We start from the raw sequence: 25,513 nt of genomic DNA on the forward strand, positions 1-25,513 counted from the left end.
CTTTTTTTTTTTTTTTTAAAGATTTTATGTATTTGACAGAGCACAAGCAGAGGGAGAGAGAGGGAGAAGCAGGCTTCCCGCTGAGCAGGGAGCCCGATGTCGGACTCAATCCCAGGACCCTGGGATCATGACCCGGGCCAAAGGCAGCCGCTGAACCGACTGAGCCACCCAGGCGTCCCTCTACTAGAGATTTTCAAATAGAAGATAAAATCATTTTCATGAAATGAAAATAGACTTGATACCCTTTATGTTTCTTCTTCAGGTCTGGAATGTACTTTTAAAGATAGAGCTGTTGTCATAATAGTTGTTATGATTTGATTCTTTCACAATCAAATTGTTTGTATCTTAGGTTCTGGACAAAACATTGTCTGTAAGCGATGTTGCATCCATGGCCGGTTTGTTAGAAATCGTTGTGATTCTCTGGAAAAGTATTCACAGAAGTATGGAAAATAATAAGGAAGCCAGAGTTTACACCATTAACAAGTTTGCCTCTGTGCTCCCTGAGTACCTGAAAGTCTTCAAGGTAAGACTGCTCACACTGTGGGTGGGTGTATTAAGATTGCATTTGTGCAGAATTAGCCAAAATGCCCAACACGCTTACCTGGCAGGACCTGGTTGGTCATGTGTAAGGGGGGATGCTGAGCCATTGCCCACCTGGCAGGGGAAGTGGCCTCTTGCCTTTCTCGAGGGTGGAGGCCTTATGTCTTCCCATTTCATATCCCCAGCACTCAGGGAAATTTGGGGGTGAGTGCTCAGTTTTTCTGTCTTCAATGGTCTGTGACACCGTTTGAGAATTTAGTTTGATTAGCTGGGAATTGAGAAAGAAGAGTTGGCAAACATGATGCCATAGCGGCTAAGTTTCGTGGGCACTTTTAGGCATTTGATGGCATACTGTAAGCAAATGGGTTTCTGAAGTGTTTGAGTTGTGTCTGCAAATAGAACCATGCATATAACTTCTATTTGGATGAAGGAAACCTGTTTCTTGACTTTTTACTTCTGAGGGAAGTTCATATTTCCAAAACAAATAGAAGTAAGACTGAGCTAGAGATGAAAATGTACTCCCGATTATAAAGAAAGCCTGGTTTAAATATAGAACGATCATAGGTTTTATGAACCATCCTTCTCTTGATGAATTTTACTTTTGGGCTCTTCCAAAACTGCTTGTGACCTTGACCCCTTAGCTGTTCTGAGCCTCATTTCTGTGACTGTCAAGTCTCTGAGCTTCATTGTGTCCCTGAAATGCAACTGTGACCTGTTCAGGAAGGTAAATAATCTAAATTGCTGAAGTTATTAGTACATTTAAAAGCTCAAATAATTACACTGGGCTGGGAAACCAGCATTATCTCAAAATTCTCAGACGATAACAGAGAAGCCCATAGAATACTAGATGAGATGATGGATGAGCAGTGTGGCCTGCAGGTATCTAGGGACCCAAGGAAGGCAGTTAATTAATTCAGTTAATTTCAAATGATTCTGGCAAGAGAACTTCTCTGCACTCGGTTGCTCTGAGAACATTGTGGTCTTCTTTATAAATGAATAAACAGTCAATAATCCAGACAGAGTGGAATTAGTGGTAATTAGCAGTCTACTTTTGTAACATTAAGTAAACATTTTTTGTATTGGGAGTTGTGGGGGAGGGGTGGGTCCACTCCAACTGAATGCAGAGTAAGTGCAGATCAAATTTCGATGTTGTCCCTGGTTCTGTTTCAAGTGTATTTTGGGGGAAATTGTTATTTTTTTTTCTGTTAGGGTCCACCATCGCTTATTCTCCCAATCAACCGAGGATATTTTCTATTAAGTGTTTTTGATTGAGCCTGGTCTACTCTTTGTTTTAATGGTGTAATCACAATAACATTGGTATGGCTATGGCTTATTAAGTGCCACCACGGATGGGGTGCTGTGGTGTGCCTGTCTCGTTCCTCCCAAAAATGCAGAGGAGGAAACGGACCTTGGCACTGCCTCTTTGCTCTGTGCTGATCCAGCTGGTAAAAACGTGGAGTCTGGTTGGACCTAGATTTGGCTTGGTAGCTCCTAAGCCTATAACATTTTCCATTAAACTATATTGTCTTCCCAAAGATTTTCTGATTATTTTATGGAAAAGTTTTTTTCTGACTAGTTCATTCTCTTGACATTTATATTCAGGATACCAAGTATACAGAGTTAATTTTTTTCCCCCTTTAATCAGTATTGTTTTTAAAATAGAAGTCAGTGCCTCAAAAGCAAGGAATTTGTCTATTCTGCTTATTGATGTATCTCCCGGGATCTGGGTTTGCAATTCATACACAGTAGGTGCCTAATAAATATTTGCACAAATTAATACATCACACGAGTGGTAAATGTCACTTAAAACTTTGAAACTGCTTCTCCAATATAAGGCTTACCAGTAGGTTTAAGTTTCCCATTAAACACTGAAAGGAGTGCTCTAATTCCTACCGAGCAGCTCTGAAGATAGGTTATTAGGAAGTTATGTGGACAGCCTTTCAAAATGTCATTGCGTTTAAATACCCTTTTCCTCCCTTTTTTATGCTTTTAGGATGATCGCTGCAAGATCCCTTTGTTTATGCTCATGTCCTTTATGCCGGCCTCTGCTGTGCCTGCATTCAGGTAACCCCTCCCTCCCTCCCCTCTCCCCGCCCACCCTCAGGTCATGAGTGAGAACCCTGCCAGGTATCCTCCCTCTCTCTCCCTCCCTCCCTCCCTCCCTCTCTCTCTCCCTCTCTCTCTCTCTCTCTCTCTCCCTCTCTCTCCCTCTCTCTCCCTCTCTCTCTCTCTCTCTCTCTCTCGTTGTGAGTGAGAACCCTGCCAGGTATCCTTCCTCTCTCTCTCTCTCTCTCTCACACCATCCAGTAAAAAATACAACATGAGCTACAAAAGCAAGCTACTTAGGTCATTTTAAATTTTCTAGCAGCTACCTTAAAAAAGTAAAGAAAAGCAGGTACAATTAATTTCAATAATATATCTTATCCAACCCACTGTCTCCACAATGTTGTCTTCAGGTGTAACTGACAGAGAGCCACTAGCTCTTCGTGCTCCTCCTTCCACACCAGGCCCTGAGCCCACGTGCACTCTGCACCTTCAGCACATCCCAGCCCACTCGTTGTGAGTGAGAACCCTGCCAGGTATCCTTCCTCTCTCCCCCTCCCTCTCCCTCCCTCCCTCCCTCCCTCTCTCTCTCTCTCTCTCTCTCTCTCTCTCGTTGTGAGTGGGAACCCTGCCAGGTTTCCTTCCTCTCTCTGTCTCTCCCTCCTTCTCTCTCTCTCTGCCTTCGTCGTAGTTACTAATGTGACATTCAGCAGAATGTGTGGGTCATGCTTCAGCTTTAAGTTCACAGTGGTGATGGGAAAGCAGCAGGGTGCAGTTTCCAGTGGGCTCTGGAGTTGCTAAGGAGTATAGGAAGAGCCTATGTGGCCCTAAAGCTGTCCACTTTAATGTCTGTGGGTGTTTCTCAAGCCCAGCATGAAGGGACTGCGGAGTCATGCTGCCTGTGTGCATCTGGCGTGTGGCTGCCTGGGCTGAGATGTGCTGAAGGTGCAGAGTGCACGTGGGCTCAGGGCCTGATGTGGAAGGAGGAGCACGAAGAGCTAGTGGCTCTCTGTCAGTTACACCTGAAGACAACATTGTGGAGACAGTGGGTTGGATAAGATATATTATTGAAATTAATTGTACCTGCTTTTCTTTACTTTTTTAAGGTAGCTGCTAGAAAATTTAAAATGACCTAAGTAGCTTGCTTTTGTAGCTCATGTTGTATTTTTTACTGGATGGTGGCGTTCTAGAGTGTTGGTTATTATCTCAGTAAAAATGACTCATTTTTATCCGTATTTATGAAAAAAATTAATGTTTTGATGCTAAGCAAAAAATTATTCCCAAAAAACTAGGAGTCTTTGCTCTAGAGTCTGATGGAGATGACAGAGAAAAGTGGGGGATTTTATGGAACTGGCATGTCCTTGGTAACTTAATACTCGTATGGGACTGCCTTGACTTCAGTGTTCCTCAGGCTGTGTTCAGATTCCGTGTTTTGTGTTGGAACTTATCCTGTGTAGTAATTGTGGGAAACTATATTTATTCCTGTAGTGGAGAATGTCCAAGAGTTCCTACGATAAGAGGGCCTTATGTACCTTCAGTTTTTAGCTTATTTTTTTTCACCTTTTTGAGGAGTGGGAAACTGTTAACTGAAATGTTAGATCTGATTTTATATATTCGACATTTTCAGCTGTGGTGTGATTTCCACATTAAGAAACCAGGAGGAAGGAGCAGCAGACAAGCGCTATTGTACTTTGTTGGACTGTCTCTGCTCCTGGGGACAAGTGGGACACATTCTGGAACTCATCTGCGACTGGCTGCCAGAAGAACAACCCCAGAACAAGGTGTATTTCTGTCATGTTTCTTTAATATTGCTGAATGAGGATATGTGTGTGTTAGAAATCATGTTTTCCCGAGAACATGTGTTTTATTTTTTTTTTAAAGATTTTATTTATTCATTTGAAAGACAGAGAATAAGTGGGGTGAGGGGCAGAGGGAGAAGCAGACCCCCCACAGAGCAGGGAGCCCAGTGCGGGATCGATCCCAGGACTCTGAGATCATGACCCGAGCCGAAGGCAGATGCTCAACTGTCTGAGCCACCCAAGCACCCCAGAACGTGTGTTTTAATTGTCAGTTTTTGCTCTGTTCTTTCAGAGTAACTCAGCATCTAAACGGAAAGTGCAAATCCATGACACACGCCCAGTAAAACCTGAATTGGCCCTGGTTTACATAGAGTATTTGCTGACCCATCCAAAGAATCGACAGTGCCTGCTCTCTGCTCCCCAGAAGAAACTTAACCACCTTTTGAAAGCACTTGAAATGTCAAAGGTAACTTTATAGAACAGATATGGACACCGTGAGAGTTGAGTGAGTCCATGTAATTAGTACAAGTGACAAAATAAGACCTAAATTTTTCATACTTAGAGTACAAAATTTTTCCGGCTGGAAAGGAGTTGAGAGTTGTCTAACCCACTGCTTCAATTTGCAGACAAGGACAGGACACTCAGGTGACTAACTGGCGGGACAAGAGGGGAGCTAGCTTAGAGTTTCCAGGCCCGTGGATAGCCCTCTTTCTCAGAACACACCAGTCTGTAGGAAGACTTCTTCCTGTACTTCTCTTGCTGTACTCGTCACGCATCGATATGGAAATACTAGCTTCCCCTCACAGTCCTTGGCAGGCTTTTCTAGGAATCTTTGGAGGGTGTTTCCTGTGACCTCAATATTTCCTTCTTCCTCACTGGCTCTCTGGCCATCTCCAGGGCCAGCCGTCAGCGACTGCCTCTGTGACTGCTGCTGGTTTGGTCAGCCAGAGGCCGACCCTCCAGTGCTTAGTACCAGCATTAGATGGGGGAAGAGGAGGCAGAGGTCTGAAGGAGGAGAAGGAGGCGCACAGCTGTCCAGGGCAGGACATGGGCCAGGGCTGGCAGCCAGGCACGGGTAGGAGGTGCTGGGATTTTGCCTGTGGACTAAGCTGGGCGCTGGCTGTGCTGCTGCCCAAAGTAGGGCGACCTGTGGGTTCTGGGGAAGGTGGGTGGGCGCGTTCCCCTTCAGGCTTCGCTAGTAGGGACACAGATGGTAGCCCTACTCCCTGTCCATGTGACAACCAAACACATGCTCCCCAACACTTCCCAACTCTAAGGCACTCGTCCTTTTAAGGTACAGGGTTAGGGAGCTGTGGGCAAGCTGAGGCTCTGGCCCTGCCTGGGTGGCCAGAACATTGTTCTCCCGAGGAACTGCCTTTCTTTCTCTTTCCTTTGATGGTCTGGGCTCATAGCCCCCTGGCTGGGAGCAGGTCACAGTTTGCCCCAGGGGCAGATGCTTTGTGTGCTTGATCCTGACAGTTTCCTGAGCAACAACTGTTAAGAGATTTTATCTTGTCCTTTAGAAGGGAGGATCTGCTCATGAAACCAATATTATGCTATACGTTAACTACCTAGAATTTAAATAAAAATTCGAAACAAAAAAATATAAATTAAATAAATGAGTAACCTAGAAGGGAGGATCTTCTGGGGGGAGAGGAAGGGAAAACTGTACATTTCTCAGTTTTGTTGTGTTATTAGATCACCTCCAACTGTAGCTACGTGTCAGGTTCTTCAGAATATCCTCACTTATATGGTGTGGTAGTGACTTAGTAGTCGGAACATGGCCACAGGTTCTTTTATTTTGCAGGCCGATCTGGAATCAATTTTGCAGTTGCCAGGTGGGAAACCTCATAACTTTAATGAAGCAATGGCCCTGCGAGCCTTCAGCCTCCACTGCCGGCTGAGTATTCATCTTCAGCACCAGGTGAGTCTGTCCCTGGGTGTGCGACTGAATACAAAGTCTTTTGGCAGAGCTGGTTCCATTACTAATTTGTCTTTCTGTTGTTGGACAGTTCTGCTCAGAAGGGAAAGTTTACCTGTCCATTTTGGAAGACACTGGGTTTTGGTTAGAAAACAAAGTTCTGTCTTTTATTCAAGATCAAGAAGAAGAATATCTCAAGCTTCATAGGGTTGTTTATCAGCAAATCATCCAGGTTAGAAGTCTTACAACATGGAAACTTTCTCTTCACCAAGTCTGTGATGTGCTTCCAGATTTTATTTTCTATTTTAAAGTTGTAACTTTGGACAGTAGTGTTGCTCTTCTTGAATATAGCGTTATTTCAACACCCAGAGTTTGTCTTTTCCCAAAACATAAACCGCATAATATTTATGGAGTTTTACACCTTGCATGTAATAGGTTTTCATTAATGTTTGTGGAATGACATAAAATCGGTTTCCAGATTTCTATGGAAATAAAAATGAGAACTAATGTATCTTTATGAAAATTCCTTTGTAAAACATCTTTGTAAACACTTGCTTTAGGAGATAATTAGTAGTACATTCAGATATTAGAAGCTTCACCAGGCTGAGAGATCAGCCTCCTTCCAGGTGGTCTGGGCGCGGGCTGCATGATTACCTTTTCCTTTTTTGGCTCTCAGTTTCTTGTAAATCACACCGCACATCTGTGTCTCTTACAGACCTACCTGACAGTATGTAAGGATGTTGTGATGGTTGGCCTTGGCGATTACAAGTTTCAGATACAACTTTTACAATGGAGTCTCCGAATCATGCAAACAGGTACACTTCATTCATTAAAGGACTCGTTTAGAGCAATTAATAATCAAACCAGTCCCTTTCACCTTCCGTCACTTTGCTGACTGGGACTCTTGCTTTCGGGTGACAGATATGTAACACAAACTAGCTCATACCAAAAAGGAATTCATAGGCTGATGCGACCGGGAAGTTCAAAGGTGTTTTTGGTGTCAGACGTGCCTGAGTCCAGAGTTTCTCTCACGGATTCTTCTCCCATTGGTTTGCCTGGTTGTCAGGTGACTTTGCCTTGTGGTGGGTTAGTGCGGTGGCAGCCCCGAACCTGTCTGCTCACCACATGGGGAGCGTAAGTCGGGTTGTTCAGTGCCCCCTTTAGGACCACTGGGAAGTTGCTGTTACCCCGAGGACAGGGTGACAGTGGAACCTGCAGTAACTGATACCATGGCATCTGTGCTTGCTGCATGGTAGGCGCTGTGTTAAATGAGTGAGTGAGAGATCAGCCTCCTTCCAGGTGGTCTGGGCGCGGGGCTGGGCTGCGTGATTACCTGGAGTGGCCTGACCAGGGCCCAGGGCCAGACTCTCACAGCCCCATCTCGGGATGGCCTGAGGAGTCGGGGAGAGACCCAGGCTTTGTCCTCTGCCTCTCCCCATAGTTTGGCTGAGGAGAGTACTGCTGGCCTGTGGCGCGCCCCCCTCCTCACGCAGCACCCACTGGCTCATAAAACTGTTTCTGTGATCTGACGCTACATCTGGTTGTTTCTGCTATCTGTATTAGAAACTTGAAAACGCAGTATTTAAATTTCTTTAAACCTACATATCTGCCAGAGGACATTGAGAATGACTTTATCATTTGTAGATTCAGTGTTACGATTTGGACACAGAGTCAGTGAATCCGTAGTTAAGTTTGCAGTGAGTCCCTGGTGGTGCTGAATGTTGTCATGCAGGCAGACTCCGGGGTCGGCCGGTGGGGGCCGGTGCTTGGGTGTCATCCGCTCTGCTCTGCCGCTTCAAGTATGCGTTTCTTGAAACTAACCTGTAGTATATGCAAGGTCGTGTATGAGTTGTTTTAAATACCCACAGGTAAAGACTGAGCATCAACCAGAACAAACACTGTTTGTTTCAGAATCTGGCTTTTCTTCATTCAATGTTTTATCATTTTTCCTTTCTGTTGTGAAAACATTTTTTTTTTTTTTAAAGATTTTATTTATTTATTTGAGAGAGAGAGAATGAGAGAGAGCACATGAGAGGGGGGAGAGCTAGAGGGAGAAGCAGACTCCCTGCCAAGCAGGGAGGCCGATGTGGGACTCGATCCAGGGACTCCAGGATCATGACCTGAGCCAAAGGCAGTCGCTTAACCAACTGAGCCACCCAGGCACCCTGTTGTGAAAACATTTTTAACTTAAGTTTAATGATTGAAACAATGAAAAATGATTTGTATTTTTTAAAACTTCATTTAGCATTTAGGAATTCTTTCTCCTAAGGACTGACTCTACTTTCAGTATTTATAAAATTTACATTTCCAAGGAGGTAACTTGAATTTTAGATCTCTGATGTTGCTAGTTTCATTACATAGAGGTATCTGTTCCCCAGAAATAAGGCCTGAAGCTGCTGACTTTATACCTGAACCAAACTGAAATGATCTTTGCTTCTATACATTCCAACAATTAGAGGCTCCCGGGGAGCGTCAACCGTGGCCATCCTTTGTAACCCTGTCGCAAGTAGGATCAAACTTAGCAGCTTAGCGAGGCATACCCAGGGTCTGTTGTTCACGGGGCTTCTTGCTCTACTTGGAAGAGTCCTAATAAAACTTTCTAATTATAAAACCAATCACATTTATATCACTAATACTATAATATGGCATTCTCCATGCTGAAGTGCATGTTCTAGAGGAGGTGTCCTTGAGTAGAGCGGAGTCCCCATCCATAACCCAAATGTAAAAAACCTAAGCTCACACAAGAGCAGGTGTCTCAGCTGTAATTCAGTGCGTACGTCTTGAAAAAACACCGTGTGTTCTGCAAAATCAGGGACTGAAAAGCGACAGGGCCTGTGGGAAAAGACGTCTGGGGCAGGTGGTTAAGATAGCGCTGTGTGCTGGAGCACTAGGAGATGGTAGTCCTCCAGAAAGTAACCAGCCCATTTAAAAAGGGAGGTTACATTTCTAGTAAACAAGGAGTAAGGACAGTAAACCTAGGGGTTTGTCCTAACTGAAAGGTGGATGGGCCACTGGCATGGAGCCTGGGGGGGCTGGGCCAGAGGGACTTGCAGGGGGGGGAACACATGACAGGCTGAGGCAGAGCAGAGGAGGCCGGGGTCCACGGACCCCCATGCTGCGCTGCTCCCTGCGGCTGCTGCCATGGGCTGGGGTAGTGCGTGAGCTTTTGCTTGTTTGCAGATGCCGTCCCTGGTGGCTGACGTCACTCCCCGCAATTGCTTTGGACCGCTTCCCTCTGGAGAAGCAAGAACTTCCAGAGTCAGGGGCATCTATTCTGTGTGGCTGTGAATTTCTGACTTACCTTTAGTAATGTGTTGTATTTTACTTAACCACTGTCTACGTATATTTGGTTATAAGGAACATAGTGCTTGAATATAATGAAATAGCTTTGAATTACAGTTTTTAGCTTTTCCAATTTTTGTCAATAGTTATACCAGTTAAGTGTGTGGTTCCCCATACACTGTGACCTTGAGGATGGTTGAAAAAGGGCAGCACTCTTGTTTGCTGGGCCTCTCATCTTCAGCACATCGGCCTCCTCTGAGCTGTCCGTACTTTGATTTCAGAGCCTAGCATGCTTTACTGCCCATTGAAGTGACTTGCATGTGTGCAGAGTGTGTGTCCCTCTGCCTTTAAATAAGAGAGATTCATTTGTTGAAAGTTTCTATTATGTTTGCAGTGATTTTAGAAACTGTCGATTCTGGTAGTTCCATAGACCTTTTGAGGGGTAAACTCGACTGGAACATAACCAGTTATTTTACTTACTTTAGCAGGTAAATTTGGGTTTGGGGTTAGTTCTTATCTCTGTCTCTTGCAGAGCTTACTGTATCTTACTAATTTGTTTTCTAAACTGAGGTTCTTTGCATGGTCCATTTCCTGTGTAAGGTCATATGATTCCTATATAAGGTCAAAGAGGTCATACCTCTTTTTCACCTAGATAATAGTCTATTAATGAGGAACATTATTTCTGTGCTTTCCCATATGACAAGTTTTAAAAACATAGATATACATTTTATATAATTTATATATGTGTTTATATATGTAGTATATAGTTTATATGTTTATGTAGTATATATTTTTAAATGTATACAAGAAAGAATCATGCAGCATGGCTCCTGCCCAGGGAGAGCGTGCTGTCTAAATGGGGAGGCACTAATGCACACAGACCTCAAAAAGGTCAGTCAGTGAGTGTCAGGCAGCGTGAGGGTCCAGAGAGAAGTAAGAAACAGTGATGATGCTTGAGAAGCTTCTGGAGGGTGAGACCCCTGGCTCTGGGTTTTTTTTGTTTTTGTTTGTTTTGTTTAAAGATTTATTTATTTGAGGGAGAGGTTGTGTAAGCAGGGGTGGGAGGGGAGGGAGCACAGAGAGAGAATCCCAAGCAGGCTCCACACCCCCAGCATGGAGCCCGACGTGGGGCTTGATCTCACGACACTGAGATCATGACCTGAGCCAAAGGCAGACACTTAACCATCTGAGCCACCCAGGCGCCCCAACACTTTACCAAATTAATGCAACACAGTAAAGGAAGTGATTCAGAAGAGAAAGACAACGATAAACTACAGAATGTTAGAAATTTAGCAGAGTTGGCCTATGACATTTGTAAATCACATTTTGAAAGCTCTTGGGCCATCCTTCTCAGACTTGTGACAGTAGAGCTGGTGTTAATGTTGCCATTATGTGAGAAAAGGAGACATGTTCTCTAATCCATGTGATCGAGGGGCCACACTGTCCACATGTGTAGTGAGCCCAGTTCTTAGTGATCGACTTAAATATACTGTTATTGTTGTTGAAGGTATTGGTGTTATATTTAAAAGGAGCAGGTTTTTAAATTTTATTTATTTATTTTAAAATCTATGTGTGTTAGGGCGCCTGGGTGGCTCAGTCATTAAGCGTCTGCCTTTGGCTCGGGTCATGATCCCAGGGTCCTGGGATTGAGCCCCGCATCGGGCTCCCTGTTCGGCGGGAAGCCTGCTTCTCCCTCTCCCTCTGCCCCTGTTTGTGTTCCTGCTCTCGCCGTGTCTCTCTCTGTCAAATAAATAAAATCTTAAAAAAAATAAAATAAAAATAAATAAAATTTATGTGTGTTAAAATTTATTTTTTAAAAATATTTTATTTATTTGAGACAGAGAGTGAGTGAGAGAGCATAAGCCGGGGGAGGGAGAGGGAGAAGCAGACTCCCCACTGAGCAGGGAGCCCTACACGGGGCTCAGTCCCAGGACCCTGGATCGTGACCTGAGCCGAAGGCAGACGTTTAACTGACTGAGCCACCCAGGCGCCCCTGTGTGTTAAAATTTAGATTAATCTGATCGACCTGGTATTGGCTTGCCAGTAACAATTTCTTTCCAGTTACCATAATACACATGTGTTGTGTGAAAAATGTAATAATTTCAGCTAAATTTTGTGGTTAGATAACTGATTTTTCTAATATTCTTTCTAGTGAAGGGCTTCTTTTATGTGTCATTACTTCTGGGCATTCTGAAAGAGGTAACCGGAAGTTCCTTGATGCAGAAACCAGACTCAGACGAAGAAGTTGCAATGCTGTTTGATATGGTCCAGAAAGTATTTCAGAAACTGTTGGAATGTATGGCCCGGAGCTTCAGGAAGCAACCAGAAGAAGGCCTACGGGTACTCACGCCTTCCCAGGATGGGCTGTTAGTCACTAGACAGACAGTGCTCACCAAGCGGACAGGGGTGCATGGGGACGTGTCACCTCACACACAGGCTCGGCTGGCATTCACTTGTGCCACTGGGCTGTTGGGTGGGGTGCGCCTCAGTATGGGAGATAATTACCAGGTGCTGTCCTGCGAGTGGTGCTTGCTGACCTTTTTCAGAGCATGGCACAGTCAGAGAGGTGGTGCTGTCTGCACCTGGGGCAGGCGGGCCAAGAGCCCACCTTTGACTCTTAGTCTTGGAACAGGTTTTAATGAGCCCAGGTCAACAGGCCAGCAGCAAGAGTCTTCTGCCTGGCAGGACAGGAAACACATAACTGATTGCAACTGGCTTGTGAATGCCCAATTGTTATTTCATAGAGTTTTCCAACTAAAATACACTTTTGAGAATGCTGATTTTGATTATTTGTACATGACAAGGGGAGATAGTAAGGAGATCTGAGTCAGCAATGGGAAGGGAAGGATTGGGTGTTGATAAAGGGCAAACAAGATCGGGATTCCTGAAACTCTGGGGAGGACAGTAGGAATACTTCTCCTGTAAAGTGTCTTTTTTTAACCACTAAGAAATGACTGTTGTGTTTTCTTGTAGCTTCTTTATTCAGTTCAGAGTTCTCTCCATGAATTTATAATGACCGTTCAGTCTTGGCACATGGACACGCCCGTCCATCGGGGCATGCTCTCGACTGTGATTGCTGCATCTGTGGTGGAGATAAGTCACCAACTACGGAAGGTGAGGTCTGCTCATTCTGAAACCACCATGTCTGCTTCTTTTTTTTTTTTTTTAAAGATTTTATTTATTCATTTGACAGAGAGAGACACAACGAGAGAGGGAACACAAGCAGGGGGAGTGGGAGAGGGAGAAGCAGGCTTCCCACAGAGCAGGGAGCCCGACGTGGGGCTCGATCCCAGGACGCCGGGATCATGACCCGAGCCGAAGGCAGACGCTCAACGACTGAGCCACCCAGGCGCCCCACCATGTCTGCTTCTGACCATTCAACATACTCTTCTCTCCTAGCAGCACATTTTCATGTTTTCCCAAGTATTTTTTTTTTTTAATTTTTTTATTCTTATGTTAATCCCCATACATTACATCATTAGTTTTATTCCCAAGTATTTTTTAAGAACCCAGAGTTTAATAGGTGTCCTGCTTCTCCAGCCACTGCCCCTCACAGTTCGTAGCTGGCTGATGACTCGAGTCATGTGACTACTGGAGAATTTTGTTAAGGGTGTTGCCATTTTGATTAAGACCCAGTGAGTCGTTCCATCGTGAACTTTTTTTTTTCCTTCTTGCATTTTGGGTATCAACATGAGTTGATATATTTCTTAAGACTCTTCTCTCCTGACAAGGCGAAAGCAGCTATGGTCAGTGGTGAGCAGGGTGCAGCATGGCCTGACAGTGCAGTTTGGGGTACTTTGCGTCTGACGGCCTTACGTTTCTTTTTCATGTCTAAGCATAGGAAATTTGAACCTCTGATATCAGTTTAAACAGATAACTTATTCATTCCTACTCTGTAAAGGACTGGCTGTTTTCCTAGCAGTTGCATAGTTCTTACGGTTAGCCTACTTGGGTAAAGATCAACAAAACCAGGATGATAATTCAGATCCGAACAGAAAGCTGTTTCTCCAGTGAGATCCTTGAGGCACTGAGGGAAGGTGCACTCCGGAGTAGTGACTTAGAAGGTAGAAAGGTGATGATCGATTTTCTCAGTATGAGAAGAGGGCATCTGACAGTGGCATTGTGTTATATAAATTCTGTACCGTAAGACCATGAGTATAAAAACAGCCAACTAAATTGCTAAAAAAATTAATGGAATTTAAGGCCCTCCTTAAAGCTTAAAGCTTGGTTTAGGAAACTAGTAACTAGATTATACATGGAATAAGAACTAGAATTTATTTACTCCATTGAGCTTTATAGCTAACAACTATAAATAAATCAATTAATGGCCTGTGGACAAACATGACTCACTGTCTGTTTTTGTAAAGGAACTTCTATTGGAGCACAGCCACGCCCAACATTTACAAATTTCCTTGGCTGCTTTGTCCGTAACTGCAGAGTTGAGTAGTCCTGACAGAGACTGTTTTGCCCACAAATCTGATATATTTTACTACTTTATAAAACATGTTTGCCGACCTCTCTTCTGTCTCCTTACTGATTTGTCTACTTGTTCCACTAATGAGAGTTTAGCACCGTGGTGGACTTGTCTCTTTCCGTTAATTTGCATGTCTGTAGGAGCTTTGTTGTTAGGTGCATACATGCTCAGGACTGCTGTGTCTTTCTGATGCATTGGCTGTCTGATAGTTTAAGAGATGGCTTTTAGTTTCAGCATGTTTTTCTACATGTTCAAAGTGTTTTCTATAATCACCACATGGGCAGGCCTTTTTTTTGGGGGGGGGGGTCCTAGTTTCTGCCTTTTACCTGGGGTGCTTAGCCCATTTGATTTTTTTTTTTTTTTTAAAGATTTTATTTATTTATTTGAGACAGAGAGAATGAGAGAGAGAGCACATGAGAGGGGAGAGGGTCAGAGGGAAAAGCAGGCTCCCTGCTGAGCAGGGAGCCCGATGCGGGACTCGATCCCGGGACTCCAGGATCATGACCTGAGCCGAAAGCAGTCGCTTAACCAACTGAGCCACCCAGGCGCCCTTAGCCCATTTGATTTTAATGAAACCATCGATATGTTTGTATTTAATTTGACAATTTTGATGTTTGTTTTCTATTAGTCCCCCTACTTTTCTTCTTTTCCTGCCATTTCTTGATGAATCAGGTGTTTGTTCCATTTTATCTTCTCTGTTGACTTTATATTGTCCTTTGTGTAATTGTTTTAGGTTTCATTTTAGTATGCATATTTAACTCATCAATCTCCCTAAGAAATTACGGTATGCCTGTGCATCATAAGAGTCTTGTAACAATGTTCTTCCAATTAGCATTCTCCTACTCTGTGCTGTTATATCTTACTGCTACATATGCTAAAAATCTCAAGATACATTTTTTAAAAGATTTTATTTATTCATATTCATTTGAGAGAGAGAGAGAATAAGCAGGAGGGAGAGGGAGAGGGGATCTGAAGCAGTCTCCGCACTGAGCACAGAGCCTGATGCAGGGCTGGATCTACGACCCTGAGGTCATGACCTGAGCTGAAACCAAGAGTCGGACACTTAACCGACTGAGCCACCCAGGCGCCCCAAGATACATTTTATTTTAACCAGTCAATAATCATTTGTCTATATCAGAAATGCATTCACAACATTTAAGATGTAAAGCATTTTAATGAGAAACAGCTATTTCAAACATAATAATGATTGGACTTTAATATCCACATTAGTATTATGAATCCTCCAGAGGGCATATGGAAAGGCTGTTTAGAAGTACTATGTAGTTATACCTGAGTCGAGTCCCCTGATGGCCGAGAAGTAGACGAGAGACAGTATGGGATGTATAAAGGTGGATGGAGTGAGGAGGAGATGGGGGGGGGGATCAGGCAACAAAGACATAACCCTCCCCGCCCCCCCCAGCCCCCACCCCTTCCAGAGCAGGGTTTTGGATTTAGATTTTCCAAGGAGCCATTTGCATGTGGAGTTCATTTGCCACTAGTGGATGACTTTAAACTTGTAAGGTTGGTGATGAGGGGCATAAATCCAGAGCCCCTTACGTGGGTCCAGACCAACATTATTGCACCGTGGGTGGTTCTCCAGAAGACACTGGCAGTGCTGGGGAGGGGGTACTACTGGGATCTGCTGGGTGGAGGCCAAGGATGCTGCTCAACACCCTGCAGTGCAAAGCATGGCCCACAGCAAGGAATTATTCAGTCCAGGATGTCGGTCATGCTGAGACTGAGAAAACCCGATCCTGGATGATTAACAACAGCCAGTTAGACCTGCATAAAAACACATTATTTACAGAGAGTGCTCCCGCATTACAGGCTGTCTGAGAAAAGGTTTGTTGAACGTTTTTATCTTTTCACTTCTGTCCAATGAATAATATACCCCTGTCTACAATAATAATCATAATTACTATAGATATTTCAACAGTTAATAAAAACTATTCTTTTTAGTTTCTGGTTGAAAACCCACAGCGGTATAAAACAAGTTACTAGCCTGTCTCAGTCTCAATTTAGAAATTACTGATTTGGAACTTCTTTTTAGGTTTCTAATATGGAAGAGCTCACCACCCCTGAGGTTCTTTCAGACCTCCCACCATTTTCAAGGTGTTTAATAGGAATGATAATGAAGTCTCCGGATGTGATCAGGTAACCATGTTCTCTTTACTGTCCTGAGATTCTCCTTGTGACTAGAAGCTCTCAGTAGATTTTGCTGTATTCCTTCAGCTCTCAAAATTTCTCAAAGGTGCTTTTTTTCCCATGAGAAAAATATTTCCTAGAATTTTCTCTCATCAGCAATTAAAAATAGTTGCATTTTTCAAAAATTTTGCATTATACTTCTACAAAGAGAAATTCAAACTTTCTGTCAAATACATCCATCCGAAAAATCCCTGGTTATGCTTACCATAACTAAAATTCAGCTGGAGGGGAACATTTAAAATGTCGCTGTGTAGTAGAATACTTCTTACTAAGGATACGCCGCACACCTGCGTGGGTTCAATGCCAGCGTGGTTTCTTGGCGCACGGTGCTGCCGGTGTGTCCCTTGGCTGAAGCCCAGGGATTGTTGTGGCACACTCAGGACTGGTGGAGTAGAGAAGGAAAGGTTTCGCAGTTGTCTGATACCTGAGGAACTGCAGTAGTAGATACAGTCAATGAAAATGTTAAAAGCATCGTATTTAGCATCCACGGGTTATTTTCAGTGATATGAAATCTTTTTTGTGTGCATTGTGGGTATACAGAGTAGCTTTTCTCGGTTACCAGAACGTCCCTATTCTCTTTCTAGCAACATCATCTTATGTTAATATCTTACCTGTGCTGTGATTTGGCATGCTTATAGTGAAAAGTATGAGAAGAGTTTAATCAACTTCCCACTACCTGAAAGCTAGAATTCATGGTAGTTGATGAATCTTGGCTATCTTAGTCTTTTCTATAAAGTATTAGCATATATACTATAGAATAATTACGGATTTTTATTAATTTTTTTTGCAGGTCATTTTTAGATGAATTAAAGGCATGTGTTACTTCTGATGATATTGAAGGCATTGTGTGTCTCACAGCTGTTATGCATATTATTTTGGTTATTAATAAAGGTTGGTTAAACTTTCTCTTCTACCGTCTGGGATATTGCTGGGTGTGATCTCATACAGAACTGTTACAGGATGTTTGAGAACTCGGTTCCTTGTTGCCATGTCCCCTGCCAGTCAGACTCCCCCAGCTCTTGCAGCCTGTCATCCCATGCTCTGAGCACACACCGTCTGCTGGGCTCCCTCTGCTCAGCTGACCCTGCACTAGCTTAGAAACCAGTCCTGTCCACCTGTCGCCTTCCCCCACTGGACCCATTACATGTCCCTCTCTGTGCCTCAGAATTGAATTTCTATTGATTTGTCATGTGTTCCCTGTGCTTAAAAATCTGAATTTATTTTTGCTCATGATGGGTGGGTTTTTGGTGTTAATACTTAATGTATCTGCTTTTTTACTTAAGCCTTATACTTGCGTGTTTTGAATATCCCAGCCAGTTGAAATAGTACTGGAAAAGTAGTTGGAGATACCTATGAAATGCTCACCTCAATATAAAATGCAGTAATGTCTCTGCGTATTACTGTTAAGTTTCTGTATTTTTTACTCAGTTTTACTAATGTTGAAATCATTTTCTAAGATGTAATGTATTATAGACAAAGAGGACTCCTATTTTTTTTTTTTTTTTAGATTTTATTTATTTGAGAGAGAGAGAGAGAGACAGCAAGAGAGGGAACACAGGCAGGGGGGAGAGGGAGAAGCAGGCTTCCCGCAGAGCAGGGAGCCCGATGCGGGGCTCGATCCCAGGACCCTGAGATCATGACCTGAGCCGAAGGCAGACGCTTAATGACTGAGCCACCCAGGCGCCCCCAAAGAGGGCTCCTATTAAAACAAGCTCTCCCCGTAAGCTCTAATGCACGGCATGTCTACGGGTTTAGGATAATACTTTGTGACTAGTGTTACCCATGCTGGACATCAGAAAAGACTTCTCTAAGGGACTTTCACCTGAGTTGAGGTCTGGAGAATGAGGGGACATTCTCCATGTGAAGGAGTGAGGGTGGGAGGTATGGTGATGAGCACCTAGTACTTAATAGGTACTTAAATTTGTGCCACACAGTGATGACACTGAAACATGGTAGTTGTTATCTGTGGTGGAGGTCCAGGTGAGGATCAGGTCTCTGATGGCATAGACAGAACTCATGGGATCATGTCCATTGGAGCTGTCCCTCAGAGCTAATGGGGTGCCTCCGAAAACGTCTGCTTGATCTTCTCACATCCCTGTCGGGACGATTACTATTACACAGGTCAATGGGTAGATTAACTCGAAGGGTGGGGAGGCTCAGTCTTACTCAACTTGTACCCACATTGATAGAGTTTTTTTAAGATTTTATTTATTTATTTGAGAGAGAGAGAGAGCACAAGAGGGGGGAGCGGGAGAGGGAGAAGCAGACTCCCCGCTGAGCAGGGAGCCCGACGTGGGACTCGATCCCGGGACTGCAGGATCATGACCTGAGCCGAAGGCAGTCGCTTAACCGACTGAGCCACCCAGGCGCCCTATTTATTTATTTTTAAAAGATTTTATTTATTGAGAGGGAGAGAGAAGGATAGCATGAGAGGGAGGAGTGTCAGAGGGAGAAGCAGACTCCCCGCTGAGCAGGGAGCCCGATGCGGGACTCGATCCTGGGACTCCAGAATCATGACCTGAGCCGAAGGCAGTCGCTTAACCGACTGAGCCACCCAGGCGCCCAGAGTATGCTTGCTTTAACACTGCAGTGGTGGTGTTAAAATCTTTTCTCTGTCTTTACTATAACTTTTCTGTAGGTAAACAGAGGAGTTCAAAAGTGAAGGATGTTGCAGCCACTGTTCACAGAAAACTGAAGACGTTCATGGAGATCACTCTGGATGAGGACAGCACGGAGAGGTAAAGCACTAGATGTGCTCCAGATGGACTTTTCTGAGAGTTATGCTACTCCGTAGATACATTTCAGATCCTATTCTCATTGCTGCTACTTAACAGCCAGGCAGTGAGAAAACAGGCTTGTAAGCACAGAAACGGCTCTGTTGGAAAACCCCTTGAGCGTGTGTTTAATTTACTCCCTAATTTGTCTTCAAAAACAAAAACAAAATTGTCATCTGGTAAATTCTACTCCAGAAAAATAAAGACATACAAACTTATTTTATATGGTTTTAAAACTAGACAGATTAGAGTGGTTTGCTATGTTTTTGAAACCATAGGCTTCAAATTTCTAAGACATAATTACCCAGTCCCCAGGCATCCACAATGAGGATGGGAAAGGTTCCTCCAGACTTTGAAGAAATACTGGTCATTTCTTGCTTCCTGGGTGGCCCGTTGCTGCCACAGGGACTGCTCTGAGGCAGGTGTTCACTGGGCTCCTCTGGTCGAGTGCCTTTGTTAGGTTTGGCGTCTGACAAACCTGTAGACTCTGCTATTAGCTGTGTTTGATTCTCAGATCAATAGCAAAAACAGTGTTTTTCTTACTGTTTTGTGAACTTCAGAACGTTAAGTGTTATAGACCTCTGAACTAGGTAATAGTTTTATGTATGCCTGGGAAAGTAGCCACTTTTCTTAGCTACTTTCTCCTTTGCAGAAAGGCTTTGAAAACCCTAAATTGCTAATTTATGAACAAAGACTGTTTTCTCTCTTCTCTGTTTACCTTTTCTTTCCTTTTCTCACTGCATTAGCTAGGACTTCCAGTGCAGTGTTGAAAAGCAGTGATGAGAGCGGGCATCCTCGCCTTGTTCCTGATCTTAGTGGGAAAACTTCTAGTTTCTCACCATTAAGTTTGACGTGAGCTGCCGATATTTTGTGGATGTTCTTCATCAAGTTGAAGAAGTTCCCTTCTATTCCTAATTTACTGAGACTTTTTATCATGAATGGGTGTTGGATTTAGTCAAATGTTTTTCTGCATCTACTGATGTGATCATACGCTGTTTCTTCTTGAGTCTTGTGATGGATTACACTCAGTGGTTTTTGAATGTTGAACCAGCCTTGCATACCTAGAATAAATCCCAGCTGGTTGTGGTAAATATTTTATACACTGTTATTAATTGTATGCAGTCGATTGATGGTGCTGTTGAGTTCAACTGTGTTCTTAATGATTTTCTGCCTACTGGATCTGCATTTCTGATAAGAGGGATTTTGCTTATCTTTTGTGATCCTGATATTAGGTGCATATGAATTTAGAATCCCTATATCTTCTTGATGAATTGACCCTTTTATTTTTACGAAGGGTCTCTCTTTATCTCTAGTAATGCTTTACCCAGAAAGTCCGTTTTGTCTGGTATTAAGACAACTGTACCAGCCTCCTTTAGCAAGTGTTTCCTGGGTATTTGTGGCATTTCAGTTAGAAGGCAGAAACCACACAGTGACTAGGACAGGAAAATCTCAATGTCAGAAATTCTTATCAGGGCACCAGTGTAACGAACTATCTGCTAGTGAGAGTTAAAGCGAACTCCAAAGCAGAGAGGAAAGGCAGATGTGAGGAGCAACTCTGTTCCTAGGGACGATGCACACCCCAGGACTGAGACTGTTCCATGGATGGAGAAGTCCTGAGGCCTTCTGATGGGATTCACTGGATATCCAGTCTCCAGGAGGCAGGGGAGGTGCCAGGGGAGCTGCTGGAACCAAAGCTGGGGCCCTCTGCCAATCCTGTGAGCTTCCATGTGCTGTTCTAGTCAGGTAGCTGCTGGCTGGACAGCCGCCCTGGGGGGCCTGGTGGGGACAGTGGCCTGGGGTGCCTTTACTGTTGGGGTCTCCTGGAGAAGGCTGGGTCTCTGCAAAGCCTGTGGTCTCTGCAGTGGTCAGAACCGGGAAGAGAAAGCCCCCACGGACCAGGGCATTGACTTGGGCACTGGGGTAGGTAGGGGTTTGCATGACCTCGTTGTGAGCAAAGGGAATGCGTTCAACTATATACTTCATCCTAGAAATTATTGAATATTTACCAGGTGGTTTTAATAAAATTGGGTTTGCAACTGTATATTTGAAGGAGAAACTCAACAGACTCTTGGGTTTTATGAGCTTATTTATTTCTAGACACTTATGGGGAAGAGGGAAGTGATCTTCTGAGCTGGAGGAAATGAGGAGTGTTTGTATTTCAGAAAACCTACGGCAGTGTAAATATTTTTATCAGGCACATCAGAATTACAACCTATATAAATGATAAGTTATTTTCATAGGATATAACAATCTCAGAAGTCCAGGCATTTTTGTAAAAGATTTTATTTATTTATTTAGAGAGTGTGAGCTGGGGTAGGGGCAGATGGAGAGGGAGAATCTTGGGCAGACTCCATGCCCAGCCCAGGAGCCCAATGTGGGGCTCGATCCCATGACCCTGAGATCATGACCCAAGCTGCAATCAAGAGGCGGACGGAGCCACCCAGATGCCCCAGAAGTCCAAGTGTTTTACAGGATTTCTTTGTTCTTAGAAATAACATTTGCAAGGATAAGTTTTTTTGGGTGTAGAATGGTATGTATATACTATTGTGAAGATGTAAGGGAACAGGGACATTTGCTCCTTCTTAGAAATTTCTTTTTTTCCCACTTGCACAGAGTTTTAAGCTGAGTACTTGAATCGTGTTAGTTATATTGAGAGGGGAAAAAAAGGCCTCAGAAGTTCAAAACTGGGGGCCCCTGGGTGGCGAGGTCAGTTAAGGGTCTGACTCTTGGTTTCGGCTCAGGTCATGATCTCAGAGTCTTGGGATTGCGCTTTCTGTTGGGCTCTGTGCGGATATTTAATAGCTGATACACAGATGGCAAAAAGAGTTCTTCCCTTTAAGGTGGAAACATCTTAAGAAAATAGGACTGGACCATGAAACTCGGGCTCCCTAAATGTGCAAGAACCACACTATAGAAAACCAGTGTCTAAAACAAAATCAATCTAATGGAAAATAGACATTTAAGACTAAATTGAAAATATTACTGATTTGATGTTGGGGTCGAGACATTAAGGCAAGTTAACATCTTTAAGACCAGTTAATATTTTAGGCAATGGGGCATTAATTCAGAAGTGAACGTTTTCTTAACGAATAAGCGACTTTTCTCCCTAGCAGTGTTAGTATTCTGTTCACTGGTCTGTTGGGTGCCAAATAAAAAAGGCTTCTCATTGCACTTTAATTGCCTCACCTAAGATGACCTGCTGTAAATTGGACGTATTTTCTCAGGAGGAATGGCGTACGTTTGCCAGCACACTGGTGCATTTAAATGTCAAGCATGTTGTATTTATTACTTTCATAAAGAGTATGAAGATAGCAATAAGTTTATAATTAGAAATTTTAGAAGTATAAGTATTTCTTACGGTTCAGGTTATATCATGAATTTTTCCCACTGAGTAAATGGAATGTAATCATGAGCAAATTACTTGCCAATATTAATTATGCCTCTGTGCAGGCAACTTTGACAGTGTTCTGGGCAACCCCCAGCATTAAACCTTGTTATTAGACCTTGAAGGAAAGGCGTTCTCCCTGAAGAGATCACCTCTTTTTGGTTATCAAGTATTGATGAATAATACCATTTTATTCTGCTGCATGAAATTTTAATAGTCTTTTTAAAATGATTTTGGGACTGGATGCTTTTTATAGCTCATTTAGAAGCATGCTTCCCTCATCATCAATGCCCAGTGGACATTGGTGTAGATAAATTAAAGCTAGATGTAAATAAAAACAGACATTGTTTATCTTATTAATGTTTTTCTCAGAAAATGGATTCCGTCTGCCCCTCCTGTGGCTGTGGTCGTGTTGCATGTTCTTCAGCACATGAACACAGTCTGCTGGAGGCGGTGGGGCCTGATGGTGGGTGGGCTGAAGACTCGGCTTCTGACACAGACTTAAAGGCTTGGAGAGCTCAGGCGGGCGAGCACATTACTTGGTTCAAACGTCTTTTCACACATGAGAACGTTGGCCCAGGGAGGTAATTTGGCTAAGACTGGCCACTGTCCCTTCCAGCTCACTGCTGCGCTGGTGGCCTCCACAGGGCCTGTGCCTCTCACCGTTCACCATCCCACCTCTACACGAGGTGTCTGTCGGGCACACACAAAACAGCCACACATGTAGGGTAGCCCAGCAGTTAGGAACAGTCAGAACAGCCATTGCTCAAGTAACACTGGTGGGCCAGTCAGACAATAATAAGAGTCTCCAAAGAAAAAAATCCATTATACCCCAAAAAGATGATGTAGAACGAAAAATCCTAAATTAAAAATGTCCCTGACGTATTGGAGAGATGTCACCGCTGAGACTCAGATTCCAGACGGTCTGAAAGATCACGTTGGGGGGCGCCTGGGTGGCTCAGTTGGTTAAGCGACTGCCTTCGGCTCAGGTCATGATCCCGGAGTCCCGGGATCGAGTCCCGCATCGGGCTCCCTGCTCAGCGGGGAGTCTGCTTCTCCCTCTGACCCTCCCCCCTCTCATGTGCTCTCTCTCATTCTCTCTCAAATAAATAAATAAAATCTTTAAAAAAAAAAAAAAAGATCACGTTGGAGGAGTACCTCAGAACACAGACTTACTGATGAAGAGGAGTCACAGGGTAAAGACAGGTGAGAAACAGACCCAAGAAAAGCAGTCATCTAACAGATAATAGGGAAAACTTCCCAAAGCTGAAGAAATGGGGAATTTTAAAATTTCTTTTTTTTGTTTCACTAAATTCTGGATGGGATTAAATGGAAAAGAAATCACACCTAAGTAAGTCTGTGGATAAAATTATGGAATTCCAGAGGTAAAGAGAAAAAAATCCTAAAATCTTTCTAGATCTGTGCTGCCCTGCAGTGGCCACTTTGTCACATGTAGAAATTGAACACGTGAAATGTGGCAAGTCTGACCTGAGATGCTGTGTTAAGTGCATGCTGGGTTCTGAAGATAGTGTGAAAGAAACATTGTAAAGTATGCCGGTGTTATTTTTATGTTGATTACAGGCTGATGTATTTTGGGTATATTGAGTAAAATAAAATGTATTAAGATGAACTTCACCTTATTCTTCTGATCTCTTTTAATGAGGCTAGTAGAGAATTTAGTTACATGCCTGTTTGTACTGATACAAGGCAGGGCTGTTGTAGACCATGTGGTGGGTTAGTCTCCTCGAGGAGCAGGACACAGGCAGACACTCGCCGAACAGTGCGTCAGCTGAGACGTCACTGGGGATGGAGACTGGTGTTTGTGTCCAGGGCCAGCATCCCCTCTGAGGGAAGTGCTGGAGGCGCTCGTGGTTACCAGGTGGTGGAAGGGAACACACACCTGCAAATGCCCGTGTGAGGACTTCCCGTGTCTTGCGTGGGCTCAGCCCAAACCTGGCTCTCTGGGACAGGTGTGTAGGGCAGGACCAGGGGAAGTGATTGGAGTAGGTGTCATTGTAATAGTGAGTCTTGGGATAAATAGTTTTCATTTATCTTGTGTTTTTGTGGAGAGAAAGCCCATGATTGTGAAATGTACTTGTCATATTTATGAGGCTGCCCTGTATCTGAGTCTCGGTTTAGATCCTCACAAATGAGAGTACTTCTGAGTGAGTAAGAGTTCACCTACAGAAAACCTGGCCTGGTGTTTTGTTCGCGTGAAGAGTGCTTTGGGGACTCGGTGAACTGCTGTGGCCGCGGGAGCAGTGATGACGGCCCTGTTCAAGTGCAGTTTCCTAGTGATGGGGATTCTTGCTCCACCTCACATATGAGAAATAATCAGTGAAAGTTACTGATTATTTCAGCCTCTTGGAGTGTGTGTTCTGTTGCAAGACATTTCTAGGTTTATTTTGTGAAAATGTACATTTGGGTATTTTGGTCGCTGATTTCTGTTGTTAATCATCTTTCTTTATGTTTCAGGTTTCTCTATGAATCATCATCAAGAACTCTGGGAGCATTTCTGAATTCATAACCAAGCCAACATCTTTGGTCATGTGAAAACAGAGAAAAGGATTTAGCAAAAGTGAAATGAATGTGTATTTTTTAGTGTTTTTAATGTTAGTAGCCCATATCATAGGGGTGGGATTTATTTGGGGATTTATAAGTAGGAAACTCAAAGGTTCTTAAGCTTTTGCCTGGTGCCCGCGTTAATAATATATTTAATATGAAGGACTCTAGGTATCAGTAGTCAGTGCAGAAACCTGTGGTGCGAGGGAAAAGACACTTTTCTAGCAAATGCGGTTGTTTTAAAAATGACTTTTTATATATATATATATATATATAAAATGTTGCTTAAACTATGAGTAATAAAAGCGATGACAACATCTGTTTGTGTACTTTATTTAAAAATATTAGTATGAGTCTTGCCCTTTAGAGACAAGGGTTGAATTCTGCCAAGAGTAGAGGGTGCGAAAGCAGAGGGCAGGGCCGTGCCAGGTGCAGGGAAGAGCCTCACGCAGGGTCCTGTCGTGGCCTCCTCTTCTGGTCTTGATGGTTCTTTCCTGGATGTCAGGATGGGCCGGTGGCTCTAAATGT

At 43.6% G+C, this 25,513-nt stretch overlaps 1 protein-coding gene across 7 annotated transcripts in view; it reads left to right on the forward strand.

Moving 5' to 3' along the window:
- Positions 1-25,302, forward strand: part of NCAPG2 (non-SMC condensin II complex subunit G2) — a 65,675-nt gene extending 40,373 nt beyond the window's left edge. For 6 of the 7 annotated variants that reach the window (XM_081799742.1, XM_081799741.1, XM_081799745.1 and 3 more), the window contains 13 exons: positions 350-523; positions 2,534-2,604; positions 4,211-4,364; positions 4,675-4,848; positions 6,190-6,306; positions 6,395-6,535; positions 7,019-7,118; positions 11,738-11,925; positions 12,559-12,699; positions 16,110-16,213; positions 17,055-17,155; positions 18,903-19,002; positions 24,899-25,302. In XM_081799742.1, the coding sequence (XP_081655868.1) occupies positions 350-523; positions 2,534-2,604; positions 4,211-4,364; positions 4,675-4,848; positions 6,190-6,306; positions 6,395-6,535; positions 7,019-7,118; positions 11,738-11,925; positions 12,559-12,699; positions 16,110-16,213; positions 17,055-17,155; positions 18,903-19,002; positions 24,899-24,950 (1,617 nt within the window). In that variant the 3' untranslated portion in view covers positions 24,951-25,302. Of the gene's footprint in view, positions 1-349; positions 524-2,533; positions 2,605-4,210; positions 4,365-4,674; positions 4,849-6,189; positions 6,307-6,394; positions 6,536-7,018; positions 7,119-7,947; positions 8,037-11,737; positions 11,926-12,558; positions 12,700-16,109; positions 16,214-17,054; positions 17,156-18,902; positions 19,003-24,898 lie in introns of those variants that run through there. The other variant, XM_081799746.1, reaches the window with a different exon arrangement.
- The last annotated feature ends 211 nt before the right edge of the window (positions 25,303-25,513 follow it).

The sequence above is a fragment of the Leptonychotes weddellii genome, chromosome 12 (assembly GCF_054177405.1).
Source record: "Leptonychotes weddellii isolate Sample4059 chromosome 12, ASM5417740v2, whole genome shotgun sequence".
In the NCBI taxonomy this organism is placed as follows: Eukaryota; Metazoa; Chordata; class Mammalia; order Carnivora; family Phocidae; genus Leptonychotes; species Leptonychotes weddellii.